The sequence below is a fragment of the Drosophila persimilis genome, unplaced genomic scaffold (assembly GCF_003286085.1).
Source record: "Drosophila persimilis strain 14011-0111.01,24,50 unplaced genomic scaffold, DperRS2 tig00003933-arrow-pilon, whole genome shotgun sequence".
Lineage (NCBI taxonomy): Eukaryota > Metazoa > Arthropoda > Insecta > Diptera > Drosophilidae > Drosophila > Drosophila persimilis.
Genome location: NW_020825706.1, coordinates 3,394,606 through 3,414,859, shown reverse-complemented (window position 1 = coordinate 3,414,859; position 20,254 = coordinate 3,394,606). Strand labels below are relative to the sequence as shown.

Here is a 20,254-nt window from a genome sequence, read left to right as displayed (position 1 = left end):
GGGGCAATAACCAAACACAACACAAGAAAAAAAGATGCGTGCCGTCCAACTTGTGTATAATTCATAAGGCCAGAGACATTCCACTCCATTCCATTAGTATCGTACTTATGGTCAGTAGGTAGTACGGTTTGGCTTTGGCCTGATATCAAAGCCCAATAATGGCACTGAGGCTATGGGAGGAATAACTTAATGGAAAAACTTTCATTTGCAGTCTAGTGTGGAGGCCTGTGGAGGCTTCTATTTCAGTCATTTTATATGTATCCCTGCAGCCATTTTACGTTTAACATCATCTGCATATGTATAACAGTCTTTGAGCCAAAAAGTGTGCAAAAAGCAACCTTTTAACATGTCAGAACCGAGCAGGTTTCTTTTAAGGGCTTTGGGGAGTCGCCAGACATTCTTGCCTAAACATTGAAATGGCTGAAACGTGCGCTCAGCTGAGATTCAGCCAAGTGATTAAAATTTACGAGAAAATTAAAGATGTCCCAGCCAGATATGGCTCTGAAAGCAAACTAAAGTAGAGGCTCCCCTTGCGTGCTTCAGGGCTGGCTGTTTTTTCTATTTCTTAATTAATAGTGTATTTAATCCTCTTTGAGATGTGACTCTGTAACCTTTCCCTTTCACATCTTGAAATCAATCACACGCCTATCTTAAAATCAAACCAATTGCTCAAGAATGTCTAATTGCATTACAGAGCAGAAAGAACTTGAATTACCCATTGAATTTAATTCAATTCTGGCCTCATTTGCTGCTCTTTGAATGTATCTAAAGCCCGTTTGCCTGCAATCAATGATGCCTCTTCAGTGCCCTGCTGCTCCACATCTGCTATACCTTCGTTGGGTCTCAGGTTTGAATCCCCCAACCCCCCTTTCCTTGCCTTTCCTACGACATGCTCCATAAATCAAAGGCGAGTATGACGCAATTTTCTTGCAACACCCAATGATGCTACGAAAAAACTAAACAGAAAGAAAAATTTCCAATTTGTATATTTTGTTCGCTCAATAAAACCAAGGCGCCGTCGTTGTTGATGGGCTGGAAATTGTCACAGTTTAGATTTGAATTGGGTTTTATGGTAGGGCCATAGGAGGGTTCAAAGTTCCAAACCCTGCAGCAGGTAGCACATAATGCCAAAGTAACATCATTGTTGGGCAAATAAAATATTTATAGAGCAATTAAATGAAGACGCAAAGGAGACAAGACGCCCGAAAAAGAATGTCCGACGACATGCACAAACGAGTTCACAAATTTCCCCGAGGCTTACAATGTTGTCATTAACAATTGAGACTGTGTTTCCGCTGATCCAGAGAATTTAGGATGCGGATAATTGACAAGGTGAAAGTGCATCCGAGAACCCTTGGCTGCATTTGCCTGGCGGCGGTAACGGCAACGTCAACGTCAACGCACGCTGCACGTCCTTCTGTGAAGCTCCATGCCTGTCCTGCTGCCAGACAATGTCTGTGTATATAGTATATGTGTGCAGGTGGTTTAAGTGTTGTGTGTGTGTTGAAGGCAAGATACTCTTTTTTTTTTTTTTGTAAGGGCTTGTTTGCTTTTGATTTGCTCTTTTCATACAGGGAGACACGTCAAGTGCAGGGGGATATACCCGCATTCCATTGGTGTTAATACTACTAAAAGGACGAGTGAAAGTGTAAAAAGTTAACAGCTTAAAGTTTTTGCATTTTTACCCTCATAAAAACACTCAAACATTAGTGTACATTACCATAATTTGTAAGTTATGAGGATTGGTAGTTGAACGGCCAATATATGAACATTATCTACCCACAAAACCAGAGAAAAGGGACTACAATCATTTTAATACCTACACTTTGATTTAAAAATGCATACCAATTGATTGACTGCGGGAGTGGAAATTGCATAAATAGAGAGTTTTCACTTACTTAAAGAATACAAAAAGATAATACAAAAAATAGTAGAAAATAAAGCCAAATAGTAAACAAAAATATTCTACTAATAATTTAAATTTTCCGAAGACTGTCAAAGATTATAATTAAGTAAATCAACCCCATTTTATATAGCATTTTATATTTTTTATTGGTTGAAATACTTAAAGGCTGCAATCCTAAAAACAGATTAGCTAGACTTTAGTTACGCATTAGATACACTTTAATAAATGTGGATGATTCGGTTGATTAAATTGTAGTGCGTCTGAAAAATTTTAGTCTCCAAAATGTTCAGAACATTCCCCTCTTTTCGCTGCTGTAAGACTCCACAAAACTCAATCTCTACACGCACTTCAATCGGGCGAGAGCGAGAGAGAGAGAGAGCTTTTACACTTCCAGAGAGCTAGCTGAAGGTTTTTTTACATGACATGACATGTAATAACTGATGAAATTTACATTGAGAGATCCATTTAATTAATTTAAGTTATTAATATAATTTATAATTTATATAAATTAAGTAGTAAAATATAACAAAAATCCTATTTGTAGTAAACATTAAATAATAATTTATAATAATAGATATGTATAAATGGAAAAATGTTTCTTCTAAAATAGTAGAAATTTAATGTTGTTTTAGCCTTGTTTTGAACATATATGTATGTATGTCCGTACATCTGTAAGATATGCGTTCTGTGGCGTGTGGCGGTGTATTCCAACCCCAACCCCCGTGCAGCGCTGTGTAAACACACACTGCAACAGTTGTTCTATTTTGGCGCCAAAAATAGCAGAGAACGTAAACAAAAGTCTATCAAAAACAAAAAACACACTCAATGCGAAAGCTCTCTCTTACACTCACTTACAGCCACTCCTCCACTCACGTACATAGGTTACAGGATGTAGGTCAAACACTGCGTATGAGTGATATGGCAAGAGGCAACAGAATTTCGCTTTCACCTTGCCGCAGTTCAGTTGTGCGAGTCGCGTACAACAGTCAACTCCTTTTCGGAAAATGTGAAATCCACAAAGCGGCGGAAGGCTGTAAAGGAAATTCGCGCGCGACTTTTACCGAATCAATACTGCGACTTGTGTGTTGTGCCGGGCCAAAAGAAATAAAAGAAGGCACAAAAACGGGCCGAACAATTGGAATTTATTTTTGGCAGCCCATTGACATTGGTTACACATTGGCGGACACATTGTCGCATAGATACAGGCAAGTGGCTCTCAAACTGCCAGCAGGCGAAGGCGATGGGCAGAATCAGCATTAAAAATGCAAAGGTCCTAAGTGGGGTCCACGGTCCACCTGCGAAAAGGTCTCTCGCTGTTATCGCGCCTCTGGAGGCGCACTCGCATCTCATTGGTCTCATCCGTGCACATTCAGGGCGAGTCGAGTCCTGTATCCTGTGGCTGCCATGGAAATTACACCACATACCCCAGTGCAATGTCAAGTGGCAGAATGAGCTGTCACCAGGCGGGAGGGGGACCGAGTAGGCATTTGAAATATTTATGAAAGCAGTGAGCGTTTCCATGAATCCTTCAACATTTTGTTGCTTCTCTTGCTGCGTTTGTTTTTTCCCCCCAACATCAAGGGTAATTAAAATGTGGACACATTAGGGCGGCTCGGGGTCTAGTGGTTGGCCACATAACAGAAGACCTCCCACCAGCCACCAGCAGAGAAATTTTCACTTCTGCTGCTGTTCCTGGCTTTTTCTCCTTAAAGCTGGTGACACGTCGACTTAAAAATGAAGTTTAGTCTTTGAGTTTTGGTAAAAGTTTTTTCCTCTAGAGAGGAATATGTACTTTTAAAAGCATGAGAAATGGCCTTATGCTCTCGCCTATATAATGGGTGACAGAGAGGGAGATCATAATAAGTAGTTTCGAAACAAATGGTGGCCTTGTTATACGCTTAAAGCTGGTTAAATTTAAGCTGGAAAACTTTTTAGTGACACCAATTTTAAGAGGAAATTATTTTGAATAAAGAATATATCAAGCTGGGGTATTATTTAAGAAATATGTACAGTGCCGGACAGTTTACTGCTCTTTAAAGAGATTTTCCATTGCTCATTTTTAAGAGAAAAATAATTTTAGTTGATCAATTTTCTATAAGATTGCTTAATTTTTATGAGTGTATTTTTACTGAATTTTTTTTTGTAAAATTTTTTAAGTATTTTTGATGAATTCTAAGTTTTTTCAATTAGTCCATATAGTCGCTTTCTTTTTACAAGAATTTACAATTGGGTCTAGTCCTGTGTCCAACCCAGTCCAACCCACCCCCCCTTCCTTTTGGAGCATCGTTCAACGTTTCAAAAGAGCTTTAAAATTATAAAGTTTGAAACACACAAGTGCTACATCATGTATACATCGTGTAGGATTCCCTTAGGAAAGTTCCCCCATATTACACAATTTGAGCAGATCCTTAACCGCAAAAGACCGTTCCAATTTTTACTAAAACAATTCCAGTCTTAAAGAACAAGTAATTGCGTATTTATATTTTACCTTTTGGATACTCCAACATGGCAATCCTTGACCCCCTTGAACTTTCTTTAATAATTTTCCTAGTTTTGCTGCCTTCCAGTGTTTCTTCTTTTTTTTGACTGCCTCAATCAACGATTTCCGTGCGTGTTACCCTATTTCGGTATTTTTGTGGTGAGAATTGTCGGCATTTCAGGGGCAATAACCAAACACAACACAAGAAAAAAAGATGCGTGCCGTCCAACTTGTGTATAATTCATAAGGCCAGAGACATTCCACTCCATTCCATTAGTATCGTACTTATGGTCAGTAGGTAGTACGGTTTGGCTTTGGCCTGATATCAAAGCCCAATAATGGCACTGAGGCTATGGGAGGAATAACTTAATGGAAAAACTTTCATTTGCAGTCTAGTGTGGAGGCCTGTGGAGGCTTCTATTTCAGCCATTTTACGTTTAACATCATCTGCATATGTATAACAGTCTTTGAGCCAAAAAGTGTGCAAAAAGCAACCTTTTAACATGTCAGAACCGAGCAGGTTTCTTTTAAGGTCTTTGGGGAGTCGCCAGACATTTTTGCCTAAACATTGAAATGGCTGAAACGTGCGCTCAGCTGTGATTCAGCCAAGTGATTAAAATTTACGAGAAAATTAAAGATGTCCCAGCCAGATATGGCTCTGAAAGCAAACTAAAGTAGAGGCTCCCCTTGCGTGCTTCAGGGCTGACTGTTTTTTCTATTTCTTAATTAATAGTGTATTTAATCCTCTTTGAGATGTGACTCTGTAACCTTTCCCTTTCACATCTTGAAATCAATCACACGCCTATCTTAAAATCAAACCAATTGCTCAAGAATGTCTAATTGCATTACAGAGCAGAAAGAACTTGAATTACCCATTGAATTTAATTCAATTCTGGCCTCATTTGCTGCTCTTTGAATGTATCTAAAGCCCGTTTGCCTGCAATCAATGATGCCTCTTCAGTGCCCTGCTGCTCCACATCTGCTATACCTTCGTTGGGTCTCAGGTTTGAATCCCCCAACCCCCCTTTCCTTGCCTTTCCTACGACATGCTCCATAAATCAAAGGCGAGTATGACGCAATTTTCTTGCAACACCCAATGATGCTACGAAAAAACTAAACAGAAAGAAAAATTTCCAATTTGTATATTTTGTTCGCTCAATAAAACCAAGGCGCCGTCGTTGTTGATGGGCTGGAAATTGTCACAGTTTAGATTTGAATTGGGTTTTATGGTAGGGCCATAGGAGGGTTCAAAGTTCCAAACCCTGCAGCAGGTAGCACATAATGCCAAAGTAACATCATTGTTGGGCAAATAAAATATTTATAGAGCAATTAAATGAAGACGCAAAGGAGACAAGACGCCCGAAAAAGAATGTCCGACGACATGCACAAACGAGTTCACAAATTTCCCCGAGGCTTACAATGTTGTCATTAACAATTGAGACTGTGTTTCCGCTGATCCAGAGAATTTAGGATGCGGATAATTGACAAGGTGAAAGTGCATCCGAGAACCCTTAGCTGCATTTGCCTGGCGGCGGTAACGGCAACGTCAACGTCAACGCACGCTGCACGTCCTTCTGTGAAGCTCCATGCCTGTCCTGCTGCCAGACAATGTCTGTGTATATAGTATATGTGTGCAGGTGGTTTAAGTGTTGAGTGTGTGTTGAAGGCCATGTGCAAGATACTCTTTTTTTTTCTGGTAAAGGCTTGTTTGCTTTTGATTTGCTCTTTTCATACAGGGAGACACGTCAAGTGCAGGGGGATATACCCGCATTCCATTGGTGTTAATACTACTAAAAGGACGAGTGAAAGTGTAAAAAGTTAACAGCTTAAAGTGTTATGCCCACGAAGGGAAAGTTTTTGCATTTGTACCCTCATAAAAACACTCAAACATTAGGGTACATTACCATAATTTGTAAGTTATGAGGCTTGGCAGTTGAACGGCCAATATATGAACATTATCTACCCACAAAACCAGAGAAAAGGGACTACAATCATTTTAATACCTACACTTTAATTTAAAAATGCATACCAATTGGAAAATGTAATAATAAGGAGTTTTCACTTAAATAAAAAATAATAAAAGATTAAAAAAAAATAGTAGAAAATAAAGCAAAATAGTAAAAAAAATAATACAAATATTAAAGATTTGATTTAAATATATTTAGTATTTTAATAAATTTTAATTATATTTAAATTAAATATTGTAATAATTAAATTATTTCAATTATATGTATTTCAAATTTAAATTAAAGACATATTAAATTCGTATTAAGATGAAATATATTTCCTACTAATAATATTTATTGTATTTATATATTATGATTTAAATATATTTCGTAGTTAAAATAAATGTTAATTTAATTTAAATTAAATATTGTAGTAATTAAGTTATTTAAATTAAATATATTTCAAATTTAAATTAAATACATATTAAGTGCATATTAAGATTAAATATATTTCCTACTAATAATATTTACTGTATCTATTTACTTATTTAGTAATATTTAGTAATATTTATAATATTTTAATTTATTTCAGTTTTTTCATAAATTTATTTATAAATCAAAGTAAATTCTATTAAATCTAAATATATTTTTATCTAAGAACCGAATAATTTATTAAAATATAGGTATGTTTCTTTTTACTAACCCATTTTTCTCTAAATGTATCTGCTAAAACTGATATAGATAATTAATTATCACGGATACAATAGCATACAATAATATGTTTCCCTGTCAAAGGAAATTAGTTCTTCTTTCTTATAGCTCTCTCCTTTTAAATTTCAAATAAACAATTTTCAGCATACATCCTGCCTAGGGCCCAGTTCTGGCTGGCCATAAATTGAGTTTTATTGTAGCAGCTTTGTTCCTCCGCGTTACGTTTCTTATTATTTATTACATTGTTTTTTTCGTATGGGATATCTTTCAGTCGGAATGTCGACTTACTTATTCTGTGGCACATTGAATCGTACTACTACCACTACTCCCCCTGTGTGTAACTTTCGATTTCCCATTTCGAAGCATTAAAAATTCACGATTATTACACATACGTCATGTGTTACACCTCCATTTGATATTTATGAAAAAGACTGAAGCCGAGAAGTGGAAGTGAGAGAATTACCCAAAAAAGTGGCGCCTATGCCCCCACAGTGGCTCTCAAACTGCTGGCTAATTGCGCGACACACAAAGATTCTCATCTCATTTGCTAGTGAGTCAACCATGGAAGAAGCAGAATCAACAACAATTACCCACTGCTTGACCCAGGACCTAGGCATGCTAATCCCATTACACTGTCGAACAAAAGATGGGCCAAACAAAGGGACAACTGGCTCTCCATTTGTGGGATTTGGACTTTGATTCCATAATTAATTTCTGGTAATGATAACAATGTCCCTGTTGTGGTCCCCAGAACCAGGCTGTACAGTGATGCCCAGACCCCACTGCTGTGGCTTTCATGGCGGCAACAAGCTGTCTATCACCCTACCCTCCACTGTAAGGGCTCGCGCACACTGTAGCTGAAAGCGGAGCTGATAGCTGATTTATAAGCTCCGAAAAAACAAACACACTGCACCGGTGCAAGTGCGTACATTGCAGCCTGAGCTGAGCTGAAAGCTGAAAAAGCTCGCTGAAATCAGCTCAGCTTAGTTTGATCGATCAAGCATGTTTGTTTTTTCAGCAAGCTGATTGCTGATTTTGTTCAAGTGTATTGGTTCATAAGTGATCGAAAATGGGCTGCAAAACATTTTTAAGCGAAATTACGGTTAACCCAGCGCTGGGGAATAAGCGGGACTATTAAAAATATTTGAATAATAGTTTTATTTCTATAATTTCTGGAAGGCGATAAATTGTGCAAAAAAGTTTTATTATTTACCATTACCAATGTAATGTAAAAATGTAATAATAATTCGTAAAATAAAAGTAATACGAATAAAAACTCAACGGAAATGTGGTTAAAATACACTAACGAAAAAAACGAAGAAAACTTCCGTCTGGCTACTGTACGTTCTGTGAAGTAATAATTCATTAACAATATAATAATAATAATTATAATGATATCTATTGATGCCACTTAAGGAGATAGACAAAGGGAGGCAGTGGTTTTCAGCTTTCAGCAATCAGATCAGCCGACAATGTACGCACCTGCAAGCTGATTCTGCCTGAGAAAAGCTCTCAGATCAGCTGAGCTTTCAGCTTTGATTTCAGCTACAGTGTGCGCGAGCCCTAAATCCGCACTGGCAGCCACTCCACTGTGTGTGTAGCGTCTGTGTGTGGCTTTTGTAGCAGAGCTTTCGCGCGAAGAGCTTTCGCTCAAACTGCCTCTGGTTCTGGGTGCGAATGATGGGATGATGCTCAGTGAGAATTGAATTCAATTTGAAAACACCGCTCACAATAAAAAGTCGCTGAAAATCGCTCGGGACAGACAGTTGAAAAAAAATTGAAAATAAATTGAGTGTGGCCCTCAGATCCATAAAATATTTCAGTTGTCTTTTGGGTGCGTAAGAAACACACACAGTTTTTCGTTTGCTTTGGATGTGTAATCAGAATCCGGTTTTGTTTTTAAAAAAGTGTGTATAAAATAGAAGTTGATAAAAAATATACACCAATTTGTTTCCGATAGGGGCAGCTATATATATGTATATGTTTGTACGTTGTACATATAATATAGGGGGGGCATACGCTATGCCCTCAGTTTCTATTCGAGTATATGCAAATGTTGGATATATTTTCGGTTCGTTTCGGTTTTCGTGTGTGAATTTATAATACAAGAATTTTTGCAAGCAAAAGAGAGATATGGCTAGAATATATAGGATGTTCTCGTTCAAAGATACAAATTGCACATCGAAAGGAATGCTGGAAAAACGTTTAAGCCAAAGGAAAAAATGGAATCGAACATTTTAGAATACACTAAAAGAAAAAAGTGACTTTTAACCTTAAATCAATTGTTATTTATTTATGCATTCCATTTATGGGTTCCATCACGAAACACTTTTACCTGACTGACCTTCTTATCAACCGATTTGTTTAATTAAGCACCGAAATTTTTGTTTCAGATGCACGCACATAAATTACTCTCTCAAAAAAATAAAACATCATAAATAACTTACACAAGTGAATGCGAAACACCACCCCCAACCAAAGAGCCACAACGATGAGGTGATGCAACAATTAATTGAAATTATATTTATTTATTTATCATTTATTTATGCGCATTACATACAAACCACATGGCTGCACACACACACTCAGTCGTACATTTGTTTCATATAAAGAATCGGCATTAACATCAACATCAACAACATACACGACGGAGACGACGACGTCACCAGTAAGAAACCTGAACGGCAAGCGAAATTTCAGCTGTGTACAAAAAAAGAAACAACCTATTAAGGAACTACAAGTCTGTGGTTCAGACTTAAAGATACCCCAGCTAAAGAGACTCCAAGGAAAAGGCTACCAAAAATAAAGGAGACCAGCCAAAAAGCAATCTTACTATTGGTCCGCGAGGGCTCCAAATATTGTATACATTTACAGAATATGCCCTCTTGCTCTACGATTACTGGGTACAAAGACAACGTATTTCGGTTCAAGTTCTTGGCAATAAGAAGAGCCGCCTGCCCCTCCCTCCAGTCGAAGGTAGACAGCTTTGGGCCAGACTTGAAATCACTCTCTGGCTCTCTGGCAGCTGCCTGGCCTGAATGGGAGGATGGGGGCTCCATTCAACAGGTGCTGCCCAGCAGCACAGAACAGAGAAATTCCCCATTGCCCTCGCGTTTGTCAACAGTTAAAAGTTTAATGTTGCCAACACTCGAAATTCGAGCACTCTTCCCCTGCCCCTGCCCCAGCCCTTCATGCACCCCTAGCTAAAAAGCCCTTCCAGAATTTAGCTTAGTGAAAATGTTTCGTTTTTCTTTGTTGTTTACAGCAAACAAAGCGTTAAACAGCAGTGTAAAACAATGTATTTTGAGTGGGGAAACAGAAACCCCTTGGAAAAGTTACGGTTTGGCAGCAGATTATTCGAGTCAAGGTCGGGGCCTAAAATGTATAGCCACAAGCGCGGGAGAAATTACAGCTAGCAATACTCGTATTATAATGAGTCCCCAAAGCCCACAAAAGGAGAAAAATGAAAGGCAGGCAAACAGGAGGCGAGGAATTGTTTCTGGGAATATTTGAATAAAGTCAACAGCTGCCGAAGCGCTGAATAGTTAAATGAGAAAAAAAAACAGAAGGAAAATAATGGCCATGTTTGCGCGGAAGAATAAATACACAGAGAAATTATGAGAACATAATTTAATGAAAATAAAAATAAATTATACAGAAATGGTAATTTGCTGGAGAATTATTTGGCTTTGATTAGTCCCAAAATTAAAAATATTAAAAGGCCACTTGAAGGCTTGACTATTTGTATTTTTCCTGATAAAAATGAAATGAACGGAAATAGGATAATTAAATGAGAAAACAAATGTTTTTGCGGAAGAATAAATACACAGGGAAATTATGAGAGAGAATATATATGTATATATTTTTAATTCTCAAAGTTAAGAATATTAAAGGCCATTTAAATACGGGCCTATTTTAGTTTTTCCTTTTAAAAATTAATCGAATGGATGAAGAATAATTAAATGAGAAAAGAACAAAGAACACAACAAAATTATGAGATCATAATTTAATGTATATGTTTGTATTTGTAATACTCAAAATATTACAGGCCTTTATCTTAACTTTTCCTTTTAAAAATTAACTGAAGGATAAGCAATTTTTTAGGAAAACATTCAGGAAAATCCTGTAAAATATCTTCAGTAATCTTTCAGTCATCAGCAATCATTAATTCCCATTTAAATACTAGACTATCTTAATTTATTTCCTTTTAAAAATTATAATAACAGCATGAAGAATGCACCAAGAAAACCTTTAACGAACAGTCTTTCAAATTAGTTATTTTAAATCCATTAAAATATCTTCAGTAATTTTTCAATCTTCGGTGCCTTTATCCTTCCTTTTTAGCTTTATTTTCTTTCGAGCAAACTTCCCGAGAAAGTCCATTTACCCTTTCGTGAAATGAAATGAAAGTAATTTCATGCCCCCCTCACACTCAACAGGTAACCCCCAGTGGGTGGGTGGGTGGCGTATCCCCAACAGAAAACTAGTAAAACTGTGTCAATTTGCCTCACCCACACACTCGGTATTCGGTACTCGTTGTGTGAGTAATGCGAGGGTCTATTAAAGAAAGTAAGCTAAGTAATCAAAAGCAAAAACAAAAGATACAGATACAAAATACAAGCAAGAGTGTTCCATAAATGTGATTCATGTATAGTATAGACAGCGACTGGGGAGGCATTCCAAGATCACATTTCTAGCCAGAGGCGAACACAGTATGACATCATCATCTCTATCATCATCATCGCCATTCGATGCCGGCGGCATCTTAGCCGGCAAATGCTAATGAATCAGCTGCCTGCCTCACATTCTCGGAAGCTTTTCAATCGGAAATATCTGGTAAACACTTAACGAAAGCCTCTCTCTCTCTTCCTCTCTTTGTAGCGATAACACCCCATCTGTGCCCTTGGCTGACTTCATAGAACCGCCCAATCCAACCGAAGACGAACCATTCGTACCCCTGGCCGAGCCCAGAAAAATGAACGATACGCCCGTGGCAGTGGCTGCCACGCCCACGCCCACCACCGCCACCACCGCACCCATCAGCAATGGTACGCCCACGGAGGCGGCTGCAGCGTCGGCGGCTGCAGCGTCGGCGGCTGCAACGACAACTGTGGCCACCAGCGGCAGCAGCGAGAACAGCATCTTCTCCATACTCTATACGATTGGAAAAAAGGTGGCCATTGTGGGCTCCATCTATCTGGTGGGATACATGGGCTGGTCGGTGGCATGGCTGATAGCGCCGGTCATCCTGTCCGTGGCACGCGACCAGCTGGGCAAGACCTCGGCGAAGAAGCGGGACATAGCCAAGGCCTCGGCGCTGGCCTGCGAGAAGGATGTGATCCTGGCGCGAATTGATGAGCTGCCCGCCTGGGTGTATTTTCCCGATGTAGAACGATGCGAATGGCTGAATAAGGTGCGGCTTTCGATTACCCAAATTGCTTACAGATATTTGATATCCCTTTTCTTACAGATTCTGAAACAGGTCTGGCCGAATGCCAATCATTTTACTCGCACGCTGGTCAAGGAGACCATCGAACCGAATGTGGCTCTGGCCCTGTCGAACTACAAGATGAACGGCTTTCGCTTCGATCGCATTATCCTCGGCACCATACCACCCCGCATCGGGGGCGTGAAGATCTACGACAAGAATGTGGACCGGAATGAGATCATCATGGACCTGGATCTCTTCTATGCCAGCGACTGCGACATCAATTTCTATTTGGGTGGCATGAAGGGCGGCATCAAGGACTTCCAGATCCATGGTTGGGTGCGTGTCGTAATGAAGCCCCTGATCCGTTCGATGCCCCTGGTGGGTGGTCTGCAGATCTTCTTTCTGAACAATCCGAATATCGATTTCAATCTGGTTGGTGTCATCGATTTCATGGACATGCCGGGCCTCAGTGATCTGCTGAGAAGGATCATTGTGGAGCAGATCGGCGCTGTGATGGTGTTGCCCAACAAGCTGCCCATTTCCCTGAGCGAAGAGGTGTCCGCGGTGGCCCTCAAGATGCCCGAACCAGAGGTGACTAACAGAAGGGGGATTCTCTCAAAAGGAAATGCACTAAAAGTCATTTTTTCCTAGGGCATTCTGCGCATTCATGTGGTGGAGGCCAAGGATCTGATGAAGAAGGACATCAGTGTCCTGGGCAAGGGCAAATCCGATCCCTATGCCATCATCAATGTGGGCGCCCAGGAGTTCAAGACCCAGATCATCGACAACAATGTGAATCCCAAGTGGGACTACTGGTGTGAGGTGCGTATGGTGGGGGAGTCCTGTTGCTCCAACGTTTGTTGCCTTGGCTTTTTGTAGCTGTAGATGCTGTTGTTTTCGATCGATTTTCTGCATGACACACACACACACACACAATGCCACAATTTCCTGAGTAGTTTTGCCGTTGTTTGCCTTTCTGTTATTTTCCATTTTGATTTTACCCATTCTTTTACCACTCGAATACTCGTGCTCCTTGCGCCTGAACAACAGGCACCAGTTTTTATTGAAATGGGTCAATTTGTCGAGATACAATTGAAGGACTCGGATGATTCCAAGAAAGACGAGAACCTAGGCAGGTAAGCCACATATTTTCTGTTACCTTAAGTCCATACCATTCCTCTCCCTCGTTTCGAGAACGCGCCCCGCCCCAATCCCTCAGTGTGAGTAATGTTCGTTGTTGATTAAAGCCCGAAAAGCTGTTGCATGATGCATGTGGCATGTGGAGAGTGGTTCCTCTCCACTATATACTCTTACAACACTATGGATTCAATATATGTACATCTTCTATTCTATTCTATACCACCCACACACTCTCACAACATATGTATGTATTCTTCTAGGCGTGTATTTTTACCACCATAGGCCACTTAATTGGGTTTTCTTTGTGGGACTATGATCAGACAATGCCAGGTGTACTAAACGATGATGTATTGGGCAGGTTGTATTTGCCGCATGAAACTGCATTTCCCTTATATTTGCCGTTCTCTTTTGTGCCATTTTGTTTTTTGAGTTCTGCCTGGAATATTTTATGTAATACTAACCAGCACGCGCCTGAAACACTAAAGAGTGATGAGCCATCAACGGATGAGGCGGTTTCCGTTGAAGGAAGTGATGGACAAATGTCTTCCCATTTGAGAACTTAAATTTCTTCTATTTCGTTTGGTTTTTCTTTGCAATTTATTTTTGAAAACCATCTTAAAGGAATATAAAAGTATAAAAGTATAAAGTATTCAGAACTTAAAAAAAAACTTGGATTGAGTCATATTTTATCAGAAAAAGTCTAAGAACTCTATCATTAATAGCAGTGGATTTTTATTTTTCTCCATTATATAAAAAAGTATTGTTTCGTAGCCGTCGTCGCCGCTCGATATTCGACTCATATCAGCGCGAGCGCACAAAGCGAGTGAGCCGGGCGTTGCCACTTAGTACTGAAATTGCTTTTTTCACAGCCAATCCCATAGTCTCTCAAATTATTCGAAATTTGAATCGATTCTTAAAGATATTCCTAAGCCTGATTTGAGCCAAATATTCAGGCTCTGAGAAGAATTCCTGGATAATTGTCCTTAGTAGCAATATGAATATTTAGATAGATCCATTTGGGTCCCATTTATTTAGGACTGCGTTAACAGTAGCATCTGCAAATAGCCTTCTTAAGAATTGCTGACTAGACTTTCTTCCTTCCTAAGAATTCCTTAATTCTTGAGAATTGCTGACGTATAACTTTCTTAGATAAGACTTTAAACCATTCTTATCTAATTTTGGAATTGAAAAATGGTACATTTCTATCAGTTTCTCCACTACACTTTAAAGCACAATCGAAGAATCCAACACTTCACGGAAACTGCAATATCCGAGATACAAACGAAATATTCAACACCTTCACAAAACGGACTACAACTTGCATGCCCTTTGACACCACGAGCAGCCCAGGCTGGAGCACCCTGTACCCACAGACACTCTAACCACGAGACACGGATATGAACACCCCCCACCCCCCAAAAAACAAAGAAAACACTGACTAAAGCATGCCTTTGACCATTTTTGTAGTTTAGAACCGCCGAACCTGTAAATATCTCCACCCGTTCGATGAACGTGTACTTTTTTTAGAGTTTGCGCTGGAACTAACCCCAATATTAATGCGAAAAAATGTCTTTTACATTGCTTTTTGTTCGAACGTGCGAACGGAGCACAGGCTGCGGTCGAGGTCTCGCAGCATGCCATTCTCGTGCTCAGACTCTTTGACTGGGACCGCACTAGTGATGATGAGTCGCTCGGCAGGTTAGGCAACCCATTGATTGATTGATTGATTCCATACCGAATGAGTACACACACAGACACACACGCTGAAACCCCCCTCCAATACGAAGCACAAGAATACAGAAAACTGTTTGATTTTCAGGGGACTTTCTGACCCATGACCCGCTATGAATTTTAAACACTAAATTTTTTCATTTCATTTTGCTAATTTTTTTTTACTATATTTTTTCGATGAACTAATCCTCATTGTCACTCAATCAAAAACAGAGCCAGCATCGATATAGCCAGCGTGATCAAAAAAGGCGTTGTGGATAGCGTGAGTAAAGCCGGAATAACTCATCCTTTGGGTGATCCTTAGTAATCCCCCGAAACTATTCAACAGTGGCTGACTCTAGAGGATGCCAAGCATGGTCTGCTGCATGTCCGCCTGCAGTGGTACAAGCTAACCGCTGAACTCAATGATTTGCAGCAGATCCTTCTGGAAACCCAGCTCCTGCGGGTTACCTCCATGAGCTCGGCGGTACTCAGCGTTTTCATCGATTCGGCCAGGCATCTGAAGGTAAGACAACTCCATTTCCTTAGCCCACAGATCATGATATACGTTGCATCCACAGCAAGCTCGGTCCAGCTCCAAGCCCGATCCCTATCTGGTGTGCAGCCTCAACAAGCAAAAACAGCAGACGGCCATGATCATGAGGGACGACTCCCCCGTGTGGGAGCAGGGCTTCACTTTCCTGGTCAGCAATCCCGACAACGAGAGTCTGAACATCAAGATCTACGACCAGAAGACAGGCAACGATATCGGTCAATATACTTACACGCTGAGTACCCTGCTCAAGCAGTTCAACATGGAGGTGATCCAGCAGCCCTTCCAACTCCAAAAATCTGGCCCAGAATCCAAGCTCTATATGTCGCTGTCATTGCGGATATTGAAACCGGGCGAAATCGACAAGGAATCCGATGCTTTGGAGCAGGTGGCGGCCCTTACACGCAGCAGCTCTGTCAAGACACCCGATGTGGCTGTGGTGGCACCTCCAACCTTCAAGGTGGGTCCCAGCGAGAGTTTCCAAAAGCATCAACTTCTATCCCTTGTACACAGGATCCCCAAGCACCCAACAAACGCCAGTCCACAGAGTCACCCATCAGTGAGGAGGAGCTGGCAGTGCCCATGAAAATCTCACCGGCTATGTCTGCCTCCACGTCCAGCGAGAAGCCGATTAGCGAGCTGGCCGCCTCGGTGTTGACCCATCGCTTCCCCGAGACGAGCTCGACGGCGGGCGAGCACGGCCTTGGACGCATTCAGATGTCCATACGGTACAGTGCCCAGAGGCAGAAGCTCGACGTGACCCTGCACAAGATCGTGAAGATACCGCTGCGGGACCCCAGCAACATACCCGATCCGTATGTGAAGCTGTATCTGCTGCCGGGACGCACCAAGGAGTCGAAACGGAAGACGGGCGTGATCAAGGACAATTGCAATCCTGTTTACGATGCCTCATTCGAGTACCTGATTTCAATAGCAGAGCTCAGGCAGACGGAGCTCGAGGTGACGGTCTGCACACAGAAGGGTTTTCTGTCCGGCAGCAGTCCCATCATTGGCATGGTAAGAACCCCTAACAACAACCCCTAATGGAACCACCCCGAACTGCATTTCCTTGCAATTCCCAAGTGCCTTTTCCTCACCTGTACAGTATATATAGGGACTTTTTCGTGTTACATTCGTTCTTGCTTCGGCAGAACATATACTAAAATTGGAACGATACAGAGAAGATTAGCATGGCCCCTGCGCAAGGATGACACGCAAAATCGTGAAGCGTTCCACATTTTTTTGCTTCTCTGCTGCATTCCCTCAACTGGAATTTCCTTTTATCTTTTTTAGCTTAAAATACCTCTGGACGACAGTGAGATTACCACGCCAGCGGGTCTGAACACATGGTTCGACCTGCAGCCCGAGATGCGGCACGAGTGATGTGAAGCATCAAGCCGCGGGGCAGTCTAATCCACACAACAGCACAATCAATCCACTCAACTCAACTCAAACAAGAACTAATCACTTTTTTACCAATTGCACTTGACGCCTTTTGTATTTGTTGTGTATAATTTATGTGTACTATAACCTTTGGTCGGGTCGAAACCAAACTAAAATCTCTTAGTCGTGCCTCTATATTTATAACTATCCATTTATTGTAGTCAAATAAATCGAACTGTGTTTTCAACAAAGCATCATTTCATTTCCATACCTTTACAAGGGCCAAAGGTGCACTTCCTTTCCTTTCCAGCAGGTTCAATACCCACAAAGGATGCTTCCATTTCCAAACTATTAATATTTTTATTTTCTTTTTTTTAATAATATTAATTATGCGTATAGCCCGTAAACTAGTTTTCTTTTATAAATTGCAAAAATTAGGAAAAGGCTAAAAGGAACGCAGATGGTTACCGTGTTTTGTGGAACCCCTTAGAATTCCCAAGTCCCTTTTCCTCACCTTTACAGTATATATAGAGTTTTTCCTGGTCTACATTCGTTCTTGCTTCGGCAGAACATATACTAAAATTGGAACGATACAGAGAAGATTAGCATGGCCCCTGCGCAAGGATGACACGCAAAATCGTGAAGCGTTCCACATTTTTTTGCACATTCCCTGAACTGGAATTTGTTGTTGCTTTTTATAGCTACAAGGAGACATTTCTATCTGTGGACCTGCCACAGCCATGGCTGGCATTTAAACAAGAATTTTGAGAAGAGTGAGAATCTGTCGCTAAAATCATTAAGTGAAATTAAAAAAATACTGTCTTGCACATTGCTTTAAATGTTTATTTAATTTAAATCTTTATTTATTTGCTAACACCCCACAGACATTTTATTTCTCAAACATTGATTCCAATAAATGATGGTTCAAATCCCACCAATGGTGACTATTGTTAATCAATTAATATGAAAATCCAGAAACTATTTTGTTCTTTTTCTTTTTTTATAATAATTTAGATTTTTTTTGTTGGTAAAAGATTTTTTTAGGAATAATAAAAGAAACAAATTAGTTTGTCATAAATAACACTGCTGTTGGGCATTTCCTTCTCTCAAAAGCAAAGCATAGTGAACGATAGATGGGGATACTCAGCTTTGCTCGTAACGAGAATGAACAACAGATGGCGACCGAATTTGTTGGTCTTTGCTTGTAATTCCCAAGTGCCGTTTCCTCACCTGTACAGTATATATAGGGACTTTTTCGTGTTACATTCGTTCTTGCTTCGGCAGAACATATACTAAAATTGGAACGATACAGAGAAGATTAGCATGGCCCCTGCGCAAGGATGACACGCAAAATCGTGAAGCGTTCCACATTTTTTTTCCCATATAAACCCGAAATGATGGATAAATAAAACAGAATTTCCTTAGGGTTTTGCTGCTTTGTAGGCATTTTTTTGTTTGTTTTATTATTTATCATCAATTTGGTATGTATTTTGTATGCGTATATATATGTGTATATAGACAATTGGTTTCGTTTTGACACACATACATCCAACGTTTGTTTATTTAGACATAACATTTATGTTTTTCGCTTTCTTTGAATCTTTGCTTAATATGCATACAAAATTTGCAATTTTCAACACAGTTTTCGTTTTTATTTCATCATTGTTTAGCAATATATATATGTATATATATGTCTGTATGAATATTTGTATAATTTAGATCGATCCAATCCAGAGTTGGAGATTTCGAATCAATGTTTTTTGTTTGTTTTTGGTTCTGGTACTGTGGCCAACGATTTCTTTTGAAAGTTTTGTTGTCTGAATCCGAACCTCTATAAAGTTCATCGAAGAACTTTATAATTGAGTTTGAAATTTGTTTGTTTCTTTTTGTCGTATCATACCTAATGTTAATTTATTTGAAAATACATAATGCACATATATATGTATGTATATACGTAATATATTTCTATGCTTTAAATGGACACATGAATCAGGCTCTTGGTTTTATTTTTATTTTATGTATAAATTTTAGTTCCCAAATTATTATTTCGTTACCGAATCCTGAAACTTTAATTTCGCTTTGCTTTTGTTTTTGTATTTATTTTTTTTTTGAGGTAGTAGTTCGCTTAGTTTCGTTATTTTATTTTTATATAAAAATGGGTTGTTTCTCTGAAGCACATTTATATAAAGCACACACATTTACAATAGCCGTAACATTTATATACATATATGTATCTATGTGTTTTTACTGTATATATTTAATATGTTAAGTATACAATATTAAACACTGAGGAACTGTCGTGCTTATTTCAATGCTCCAATTGCCTTGAATTCTTTGTTACTTTTACTTTCGGTATCGTATCTGTATCTGTATCTGTATCTGTACTTTTCGTTTAGACAAAGACAAACCTAAGATCTAAGCCACATATACATATACCATATATCTTTGCTTGCGCTTGTACTTTGTGTGTGTGTGGATCCACTATCCCCTACTCTCTTTAATTCCTAACTTTTTTTATAATTTTGAATTCTTATCACTTATGTAATGAGGTTAAGCTCCTAAGACATGAGACATTTGAAAACCCTAAATAACTGATGGCCAATATAGTAATTTAGTATTTAATTTTTTTTGTTATAATTTATGTGCGCATATTTGTTGTTTCTGTTTTCGTGTTTAATTTGTTGTAAGCCTAGTTTTAACAGCTAAAATTTGTTTTTGTCCACGTGTTCAGCGCCTAAGTTCTAAGTTTTTAACTTGAATCACTTTGTAATTTGTATTTTCGTTCTTATTCTCATTCATCGATCCGTTTCGTTTCCCATTTCCCTCAGCTAGAATGTAGTTTAATTCCTTCATTTTTGATATCAACTGAACACAACTCGTTAAGCAACAAATAGCAGTTTGAAAAAAGGCTACGAATATGCATATAGTTTGTAGAAAATATAGAACCCAAAGTGCGAGGAACCCGCCTCCGAAAAAACCGCACAACAAATAAAAA

At 39.4% G+C, this 20,254-nt stretch overlaps 1 protein-coding gene and 3 non-coding genes across 7 annotated transcripts; all 4 read left to right on the top strand.

The window, feature by feature from the left end:
• Positions 1-8,811: 8,811 nt before the first annotated feature.
• On the top strand, positions 8,812-17,510 carry LOC6594261 (extended synaptotagmin-2-B). Of its 4 annotated transcripts, none has more exons than XM_026994449.1 (11): positions 8,818-8,876; positions 9,436-9,538; positions 11,924-12,455; positions 12,513-13,064; positions 13,125-13,295; positions 13,874-13,971; positions 15,558-15,606; positions 15,673-15,849; positions 15,905-16,336; positions 16,390-16,893; positions 17,170-17,510. In XM_026994449.1, exons 2-11 carry the CDS (start codon positions 9,498-9,500, stop codon positions 17,257-17,259), a joined length of 2,646 nt encoding a protein of 881 aa, XP_026850250.1. In that variant the 5' UTR covers positions 8,818-8,876; positions 9,436-9,497; the 3' UTR covers positions 17,260-17,510. The 4 variants fall into 4 exon arrangements, with proteins under 4 accessions (XP_026850253.1, XP_026850252.1, XP_026850250.1 ...); XM_026994450.1 differs by lacking the exon at positions 13,874-13,971 and adding an exon at positions 13,524-13,609 and having other exon boundaries at positions 8,819-8,876; XM_026994451.1 differs by lacking the exon at positions 9,436-9,538 and having other exon boundaries at positions 8,813-8,876.
• Positions 17,012-17,118, top strand: LOC6594262. The gene has a single exon (XR_048024.1). It is a non-coding gene; the product is annotated as a U6 spliceosomal RNA (small nuclear RNA).
• A 301-nt stretch (positions 17,511-17,811) lies between the features above and the next one.
• On the top strand, positions 17,812-17,918 carry LOC6594260. The gene has a single exon (XR_048023.1). It is a non-coding gene; the product is annotated as a U6 spliceosomal RNA (small nuclear RNA).
• Positions 17,919-18,527: 609 nt separating this feature from the next.
• On the top strand, positions 18,528-18,634 carry LOC6594259. Its single transcript, XR_048022.1, has one exon. It is a non-coding gene; the product is annotated as a U6 spliceosomal RNA (small nuclear RNA).
• The last annotated feature ends 1,620 nt before the right edge of the window (positions 18,635-20,254 follow it).